This window comes from Penaeus vannamei, chromosome 28 (assembly GCF_042767895.1).
Source record: "Penaeus vannamei isolate JL-2024 chromosome 28, ASM4276789v1, whole genome shotgun sequence".
Lineage (NCBI taxonomy): Eukaryota > Metazoa > Arthropoda > Malacostraca > Decapoda > Penaeidae > Penaeus > Penaeus vannamei.
In genome coordinates, this window is record NC_091576.1 from 23,273,764 (window position 1) to 23,283,763 (window position 10,000).

Genomic DNA, 10,000 nt, shown 5'->3' on the forward strand with positions numbered 1-10,000 from the left:
TTCTTTTCTTCTTTCTTATGCTTCTTCTTCTTTCTTCTTCTTATACTTCTTCACCATCATCATCATCTTCTTATACTTCTTCACCATCATCATCATCTTCATCTGCGTCTGCATCTTCGTCTTCCACTTCTTCTTTCTTCTTCTTTTTCTACCTCTTCATCATCATCATCTTCATCTTCATCTTCTTCATCTTCTTATTATTATTCATCTATATCTTTTTCCTTTTCTTCTTTCATAATGGCCTGGCATTTGTTCGCCTGTGTAATAGAGTTCGCTTGAAAGAAAAAGAAAATAGGTTTTGCTATATGGGAAATTACTGGGAAAATTTTATTGTTTTTATAGATCATTTATTTGAGGGTCTTCGCGAAAAAATCGGTTCTTCATTGTACAGATTTCATAATATGAACAATGTGTAAGTTATTATATATATATATATATATATATATATATATATATATATATATATATATTTCTCTCTCTCTCTCTCTCTCTCTCTCTCTCTCTCTCTCTCTCTCTCTCTCTCTCTCTCTCTCTCTCTCTCTCTCTCTCTCTCTCTCTCTTTTATGAGTAAGAAGCCTGATCCAGGAACCATTAATCTTGCGTTGGAAATTACATCGAGTTCATTCAAGGACTTTCATGTTTACTTGAGTTTACCTTAGTTTACCTGAAGGAAAAATTTACAATTCTGTATGTTGGTCTCTAATTTCTGTTTTCTTTTTCTCGGGATAACAATGTCATTTTTACCTAAGTTTGAATTTGTACGAGAATTTGAACGTCCTTTCCTATGATCGAACGTCAAGGAGAATTTGAACGTACCTGGCCCAGGATTAAAGCTAAGATCAAACCTGAAGAAGAATTTGAATGTACCTGACCGAAGATCGAGCCTTTGAACTTACCTGCCCTGAGATGGAACTTTTAAACTTACCTGCCCTCAAACGAACCTTTGAAAACTTCCCTGCCCTCAAATCGAACCTTTGAACCTACCTGCCCTCAAATCGAATCTTTGAATCTACCTGCTCTCAAATCGAACCTTTGAAAACGCCCCTGCTCTCTAATCGAACCTTTGAACCTACCTGCTCTCAAATCGAACCTTTGAACCTACCTGCCCTCAAATCGAACCTTTGAAAACGCCCCTGCACTCAAATCGAACCTTTGAAAACGCCCCTGCACTCAGATCGAACCTTTAAAAACGCCCCTGCTCTCTAATCGAACCTTTGAACCTACCTGCTCTCAAATCGAACCTTTGAACCTACCTGCTCTCAAATCGAACCTTTGAACCTACCTGCTCTCAAATCGAACCTTTGAACCTACCTGCTCTCAAATCGAACCTTTGAACCTACCTGCTCTCTAATCGAACCTTTGAACCTTCCTGCTCTCAAATCGAACCTTTGAGCCTACCTGCTCTCTAATCGAACCTTTGAACCTACCTGCTTTCAAATCGAACCTTTGAACCTACCTGCTCTCAAATCGAACCTTTGAACCTTCCTGCTCTCAAATCGAACCTTTGAACCTACCTGCTCTCAAATCGAACCTTTGAACCTTCCTGCTCTCAAATCGAACCTTTGAACCTACCTGCTCTCAAATCGAACCTTTGAACCTACCTGCACTCAAATTGAACCTTTGAAAACGCCCCTGCACTCAGATCGAACCTTTAAACTTACCTGAACTCAAATAAAACCTTTGAAAACGCCCCTGCACTCAAATCGAACCTTTAAAAACGCCCCTGCTCTCTAATCGAACCTTTGAACCTACCTGCTCTCAAATCGAACCTTTGAACCAACCTGCTCTCAAATCGAACCTTTGAACCAACCTGCTCTCTAATCGAACCTTTGAACCTTCCTGCTCTCAAATCGAACCTTTGAACCTACCTGCTCTCAAATCGAACCTTTGAACCTACCTGCACTCAAATTGAACCTTTGAAAACGCCCCTGCACTCAAATCGAACCTTTAAACTTACCTGCACTCAAATAAAACCTTTGAAAACGCCCCTGCACTCAAATCGAACCTTTAAAAACGCCCCTGCTCTCTAATCGAACCTTTGAACCTACCTGCTTTCAAATCGAACCTTTGAACCTACCTGCTCTCAAATCGAACCTTTGAACCTACCTGCTCTCAAATCGAACCTTTGAACCTACCTGCTCTCTAATCGAACCTTTGAACCTTCCTGCTCTCAAATTGAACCTTTGAAAACGCCCCTGCACTCAAATCGAACCTTTAAACTTACCTGCACTCAAATAAAACCTTTGAAAACGCCCCTACACTCAAATCGAACCTTTAAACTTACCTGCCCTCAAATCGAACCTGCAAAACAACTCTGCCCTGCCCCCAAATCAAACCCCAAAATGAGACCCTGACTGAACCTTTCCTAATAAGAACAGGACCCGAACATAGAAATCACTACCTGGGGGGTTTGGCTCATTAACGTGTCAACGAGTGTCACGTGTTTCCGGGTCTTTGGTGTCAGAACGTAAGATTTGTTGACCTGGTTGGAAAGCTCGAGGTGTGGGGGAGGGGGTGAGGGAGGGGGGGTAATAATACTCTAAATGTGACGTGTTATTACAGGGTGATGGATGGTAAAGCGTCCTTCGGGTTTATGTTATGTTGTGGGTCTGTGTTATGTGGAGGGCTGTGGATTTGGGTTATGTGGAAGGCTGTGGATCTGTTATGTGGAAGGCTGTGGATTTGTGGTATGTGGAATGCTGTGGATTTGGGTTATGTGGAAGGCTGTGGATCTGTTATGTGGAAGGCTGTGGATTTGTGGTATGTGGAAGGCTGTGGATTTGGGTTATGTGGAATGCTGTGGATCTGTTATGTGGAAGGCTGTGGATTTGGGTTATGTGGAAGGCTGTGGATTTGGGTTATGTGGAAGGCTGTGGATTTGGGTTATGTGGAAGGCTGTGGATCTGTGTTATGTGGAAGGCTGTGGATTTGGGTTATGTGGAAGGCTATGGATCTGTGTTATGTGGAAGCCTGTGGATCTGTGTTATGTGGAAGGCTGTGGATCTGTTATGTGGAAGGCTGTGGATTTGGGTTATGTGGAAGGCTGTGGATCTGTGTTATGTGGAAGACTGTGGATCTGTTATGTGGAAGGCTGTGGATGTGTGTTATGTGGAAGGCTGTGGATCTGTGTTATGTGGAAGGCTGTGGATCTGTGTTATGTGGAAGGCTGTGGATCTGTGTTATGTGGAAGGCTGTGGATGTGTGTTATGTGGAAGGCTGTGGATGTGTGTTATGTGGAAGGCTGTGGATCTGTGTTATGTGGAAGGCTGTGGATTTGTGGTATGTGGAAGGCTGTGGATTTTGTGGTATGTGGAAGGCTGTGGATTTGGGTTATGAGGAAAGCTGTGGATTTGGGTTATGTGGAAGGCGGTGGATCTGTGTTATGTGGAAGGCTGTGGATTTGTGGTATGTGGAAGGCTGTGGATTTGGGTTATGTGGAAGGCTGTGGATGTGTGTTATGTGGAAGGCTGTGGATCTGTTATGTGGAAGGCTGTGGATTTGTGTTATGTGGAAGGCTGTGGATTTGGGTTATGAGGAAAGCTGTGGATTTGGGTTATGTGGAAGGCGGTGGATCTGTGTTATGTGGAAGGCTATGGATCTGTGTTATGTGGAAGGCTGTGTATTTGTGTTATGTGGAAGGCTGTGGATCTGTGTTATGTGGAAGGCTGTGGATTTGGGTTATGTGGAAGGCTGTGGATCTGTGTTATGTGGAAGACTGTGGATCTGTTATGTGGAAGGCTGTGGATCTGTGTTATGTGGAAGGCTGTGGATTTGTGTTATGTGGAAGACTGTGGATCTGTGTTATGTTATGCTCTTGACATTTGTGTTAATGTAAGGCTTATGGGTTCATGTGGCTACATATTCTATGCGGTTTGTTTGTTTGCTTATTTTTCCCCGCCATTTTTTGTCTTGTAAACAGCCTTGTGACTTTAAGCTACTGTAGTCGAAATTATTTATGCTTGATTAGTCGCTCATAAACAAGATGAGTAAATATTGGTAGATGCTGTGTGTTTACGTAAGAGGAATAAAGGCACAATAAGAGAGAAAGAGGAGGAGTGGGAGGAGGAAGAAAATAGGGAGGAAAGGAAGATAGGAAGGATAAGAGGAATAAATGGGAAACTAAAAAGGAAAGAAGAGGAGGGGATGGAGGAGGAGGAAGAGGAAGAAGAGGAGAAGGAGAAGAAGAAGAAGAATGAGGAAAAGGAAGAATAGGGCGTGGAGGCGGAAAGGGGAGGACTAAAGAAGAAAAATAAAGAGAAAAGAAAAATATTGTCCTTTTACGCCTGTTTGCGATCGTCTATTCAGAGACGAACGAAATGTATTCATATGGTGATGCTTACTCCGAAATTACTGTCGATAAAAGCTGTTTGTCGCATGTTTTATGGTCCACGGATGTAGGGAGGGAGTTTTATGGGTATCTATTATTTCATCAACATCAACAGCAGCAACATCAACAACAACAACATCAGTAGCAGCAGCAGCAGCAGCAGCAACACCAACATCGTCATCAACATCATCATCATCAACATCATCATCAAGACCAACAACATCAACATCATCATCAACATCAACATCAACATCATCATCATCACCACCATTATCATCATCATCAATCCTCATCACTATTACAATGATGGTGATGGTGACTATGAAAACATTATTGCCATCACCAAATTCTCAAACGTTCAATTATCTTTTTTTTCCACAAATCAAACCCATTTTCTCATCACAAAAATCTTTCTTTTTCTCGCAACCAATTTACCGCAAGCATCCAGTGTCAATCAACATCGCTTATCAGTATCAATTTTCTCATCCCACTATTCCATTATCCCATTTGTGGCCGTTATTCCCTATTTATCGTGTCGTATTTCTTTGTTTACGTCGATTTCCCTGTAGTATTTTTGTTTGTATTTCCTCCATTCGTGGTATATCTTTGTCAATCATTATTTCTGTTGTGGGATCTTTCATTCAACTTTTTTTTTTTTTTTATTTACGTATCCATTCATTTTTTTCTGTGATTTCTTTGTTTTCTTTCTTTCTCTTTCTTCCCTTTTTCTGTGATCCATTTGGTTCGCCTTTCTTTTTTTCTCTTTTTTTTCTTTGTGTGTGTGTGTGTGTGTGTGTGTGTATGTGTGTATGTGTGTGTGTGCGTGCGTGCGTGTGTGTGTGTGTGTGTGTGTGTGTGTGTGTGTGTGTAGGGGTAGTGGTATTATTGTTATCGTTTCCCTCGGGATTTTTGTGGTGTTTGTCCTCGTTGTTGTGGTTATCATCGTCATCATCAGTCGTGTCTTTATTTATCGATTATTTTCTGTCTCTCTTCGCGTCATTTATCGAGCATTCTTTGTCTCTCTTTACATTTATCGACCATTCTCTGTATCTCTTCACATCCTTCATCGACCATCCTCAGTCCTTCTTCGCTTCATTTATCGACTGTTCTCTCTCTTCACAACATTTATTTACTATTCTGTCTCTCTTCACATCATTTATTCAGCATTTTCTGTCTCGATTTCTCTCCGCCATCCATCCCCATTTTCTCTCGTCCAAAGTTCCGTGCCTTAATGACTCACGCCTTTTCATCCCTTGTATTCCTAATATACCACGCCTGACCCTTTCCCCTCGCCCATTAACCATCCCTGTTCCCATTGATTCTCCATATCTTGTGCCCTTATTAACTGTACCTTCTCCCCTCCCCGTCCTCTGTCCACCCTCATTCAGCCCCCCCCCTCTCCCGCATTCTCGGTTATCTGACCTCCCCCGCCCTCATCCTCTATTCACCCCCATTACCCATGCACTTGTTGATCGCCACTATTCAGTATCTCCCCCTAATTAAACCCCGTTAACTATTACCCATTCACACCCCATTAGCCATCCCCATCAAGCCACCACATATTCCCTCCCCCTTCTAATTAATCTCACCCACCCCCAGTGACACCCCAATTCACCTGAAAAAAATATATCCCCCATTCGCCTCCAATAACCCTCTCCCCGCCATTCGCCTCCATTAACCCCCCTCCCCCCATGAGGCGCCCATTAACCCCTACTCCCCATTCGCCTTTAATAACCCCCATAAACCACCCTTTCCCCATTCTCCTCCAATAACCCCCCTCCCCCCATTCGCCGCCCATTAACCACCCTTTCCTCTCCCTCCCCCCCATTCGCCTCCATTAACCCCCCTCCCCCCATGAGCCGCCCATTAACTCCTACTCCCCATTCGCCTTTAATAACCCCCATAAACCACCCTTTCCCCATTCGCCTCCAATAACCCCCCTCCCCCCATTCGCCGCCCATTAACCACCCTTTCCTCTCCCTCCCCCCCCATTCGCCTCCACTAATCCCCCTCCCCCCATGAGGCGCCCATTAACCCCTACTCCCCATTCGCCTTTAATAAACCCCATAAACCGCCCTTTCCTCATTCGCCGCCCATTAACCACCCCTCCTCTCCCTCCGCCCGCAGACGCAGCAGCGGCAGCGGCGACTCGAGCTCCCGCCTGGGGAAGCCGCCCCTCGTCAAGAAGAACTCGGGCCCGGCGGCGGGGAGCCCCAGGTACCTGTGGATCCGGGTGGCGCTGTTCGAGAAGGTGCTCGCCAAGATCATCGACTACCTGGTGCAGAATAGCAAGTAGGTGGAAAGGGAAAGGGGGGGGAGGAAGAGGGGGGAAGGGGAAAGGGGTTGGTAGGCTGGAGGGGTTGGAGGGGGGGAAGGGATTTGGGTGGAGGGAAAAGGGGGAGGGATTTGGGTGGTAGGAGGACAAGGGGGAAGGGGAAGGGGTGAAGGGGTTGGAGGAGGATGTAGAGGGACATGGGGGAGCTATTTGGGTGAAGGGGGAGGGGAAGGTAGGGGGGACAAGGGGGAGGGAAAGGGGTTGGATGGGGAGGGGGAGGGGAAGGGGTTGGAGAGGGAGGTAGGGGGACAAGGGGGAGGGGTTGGGGTGAAGGGGAATGGGGGAAGGGGGAAGGATTTGGGGGGGAGGAAAGAGGGAAGGAGTTTGGGGAAGTAAGGGGACAAGGGGGAGGGATTTGGGTGTAGAGGAAAAGGGGTTGGGGGGAGGTAGAAGGACAAGGAGGAGGTATTTGGGTGGAGGAGGAAGGGGGAAGGGATTGGAGAGTGAAGGAGGGGGACAAGGGGGAGGGATTTAAAGGAAGTACGAAAGGAAAGATAAGGAAGGGGAGTGGGATCGAGGGGAGGGAGGGGAGAAGGGTGGGAGGGATTTGGGAAGGCCAGAGGGACGAGGGGAGGATAGGGAAGGAGAGGGCAGGAAGAGGGAAGAATAGAGATGGAGGACGAGGGGTAGGAGGGGGATGGGGAAGGGAAGGGATAGAGGAGTTAAAGGTACAAAGGAAGGTGGGTAGGAGAGGGGGAGGAAAAGGCATCAGGGAGTGGGGAATTATGGGGTAGGGAAAGGGATTAGGGATGGGGAAGGATAGGGGAACTGTCAGCGCAGGGAAAGGATTAATGCGTAGAGGCGTGAAGGAGGAAAGGGGGACAAGATGAGGGACTGGGAAGGGTGGACAGAAGTCGGAAGCAAGGATGGGGAGAGAAGGAAGTGGGGATGAAAAGGGAGGCAGGGTTAAAGGAAGAAAGAGAGAAGAGGAAAGACGAGAAGAAAAGGGGAAGGACAGAGGAGAGGATAGGAATGTGATAACAATGAAGATTTCGTGTGACATGCTGATATAATTAAGTCATTATGTATTTTTCTAGTATTATCAAGTGTAGGTTGGGTGGCATTACCCAAGCTGACGTTAATTATAATCATAATTAAATAAATAAAATAGAAATTTAAATAATAATTACAAGGACAAAATATGAATGCTAAAGGTGTCCTATTTCGTATCTTCCAGCAAATACTACGAGCGGGATTCCCTTGTGGCTGACCCCGACTACGGCACCATCCTCAGCTCTCTCCTAGGTAGGGCGTCCTGACCCGCTGTCGCTTCCGAGTCTTGGCTCTTGACCTGTGACCTAGGATAAGTTTTGGATCTTGACTCATAACTATGCATATGGTTCTTGGCTCTTGACCTGTGACCTAGGATAAGTTTTGGTTCCTGACTTATAACTATGCATGTGTGTCTCAGCTCTTGACCTGTAACCAGGTATGAGAGTCTTGGCTCTTGACCCGTGACCTGGCATAAGTTTTGGTTCCTGACCCGTAACCTGGTATGAGTTTGGCTCCTGACCCTCGTATGAGTCCAGTTTTATTTTTTATTTTATTTTATATTTTACTCATTCACCTCTTGTAAGAATTTTGTTCTGGATGCATGACCTCGTATGGGACTCTCGGTTCTTGAATTGAAACTGTCTATCATGGATCTCCTTTGACCTATTAGACTGACTCTTTGGTCCCTTTTAATTATCTTTATCTTTAATTACTGGTGGTTTTGACTTTTTTTTTTTTTTTACTGAAATCGTTTGGTCTTTTTTCAGTTTTAACCTTAATATTAAGACAAATTTAGTGGTTTGACCTCCTTTGACCTGTTCAAAGCTTTGACCCCTCTCCTCACACAGTCCTGATATTGGATCTTCCTTTGACTTTTTTTTTCGTTATTAGTGTTATGGCATGCTTTGTTAAAATTTAACCTACTTTCTGTAATATGAATTATGACATGCGATAGTTTAATGCCATTATGTGTAATATAAGGATGTTATTTAAATACATTTATAATTTTCTGACCCAGAGTTTGGAAAACTAATTTCTTCTTCAATTTTCTCCTGCCTTCCCCAATCCTTGACTTCATTAATTCTCACCCTTCCTCCTTTATTCCCATCCTCTATCCTTCTAATTCCTTTCTTTTATCCTTCTCTCCCTCCCTGTTTTATTTCCATCTTCTTCCCTTCCATTCCCTTTTCCCAATGCTTCCCCCCTTCTCTCTCTCTCTCTCTCTCTCTCTCTCTCTCTCTCTCTCTCTCTCTCTCTCTCTCTCTCTCTCTCTCTCTCTCCTCTCTCCCTCTCTCTCTCCTCTCTCCCTCCCTCCCTCTCCCTCTCTCCCTCTCTCTTCCCTCCCTCCCTCCCTCCCTCCCTCCCTCTCTCTTTATCTCCCTTCTCTTATCCACCTCTCATTACTTCTGTCTTCTCCCTTTTTTCTATCCTCCTTCCCGTTCTCTTGATGGCATCTCCCATCTCTATATTTATCCTTTTCCCTGCCTTCCTCCCCCTTCCCTCCATCCTCGTTATCTCTATCCCTCCATCACTTGCCCTCTTTTTCTCTTTCCCTCTACCCTTTCATTCTTTTGTAATCTCTACCCTTCTTCTCTCCTTTCCATTACCCTGCTACCCGAAATGCCTCCTCTTCATCCTCCTTTTCTCTATCCACCCACCCTCCTTCACTCTTCTTCCTCCACCCACTCTCATTCATCCTCCCTCCCACCTACCGTCAGTTACCATTCCTGTTCCTTCCCTCTTCTTTACCTTTCCGCGCCCTTATTTACCCTCCCTCCTTCACCTTTCCACCCTCCATCCTTCCTTCCTTCCACCGCCCTCTCACCCTCCTTCCCTTCACCCACCCTCCTTCGTTCTACTACCGTCCTTCCACCCTCCTTCACTCTACTACCCTCCCTTCCTCCACTTTCCCTCCCACCCTCCTTCCCTCCGCCTTCCCTCCTTCCCTCCGCCTTCCCTCCTTCCCGCCGCAGTGGGTCCGTGCGCCCTGGACTACAGCAGGATGAAGACTGTGGACCACCTGTGGACGGACCCTCCCGCCGACGAGCTGGTTCAGAGGCACAGGATTTCGTCGGGGCATTTCTCGGGTCCGGCCACGCCCCCTCAGCCCAGGACGCGACCCGGCCTGCACGTGAGTCGGGTTTTTTCGTTTTTTTCGGTTTTTGGTGTTTGGTTTGTTTTTGTTTTATTTTTTTTTAGGTTGTTTTGGGTTTGATTTTTTTTATTCTTAGGGGTGGGTGAAGGTTGTTTTTTTGTGTGTGTGTTTCTCGCCTATTTCTTTTTCTTTTTTTGTTTTTTTATTTTATTTCGGTTTCTCTATCGCTTATTCTCTCTATCTATCTATC

At 45.5% G+C, this 10,000-nt stretch overlaps 1 protein-coding gene across 4 annotated transcripts in view; it reads left to right on the top strand.

Annotated features, from left to right (window-relative positions):
* The window catches only part of LOC138867189 (small G protein signaling modulator 2-like), a 138,166-nt gene that overhangs the window by 71,101 nt on the left and 57,065 nt on the right, over nucleotides 1–10,000 (top strand). For all 4 annotated transcript variants that reach the window (XM_070141941.1, XM_070141944.1, XM_070141942.1 and 1 more), the window contains exons 3-5: nucleotides 6,455–6,619; nucleotides 7,840–7,907; nucleotides 9,629–9,786. In XM_070141941.1, the coding sequence (XP_069998042.1) occupies nucleotides 6,455–6,619; nucleotides 7,840–7,907; nucleotides 9,629–9,786 (391 nt within the window). The remainder of the gene's footprint in view (nucleotides 1–6,454; nucleotides 6,620–7,839; nucleotides 7,908–9,628; nucleotides 9,787–10,000) is intronic.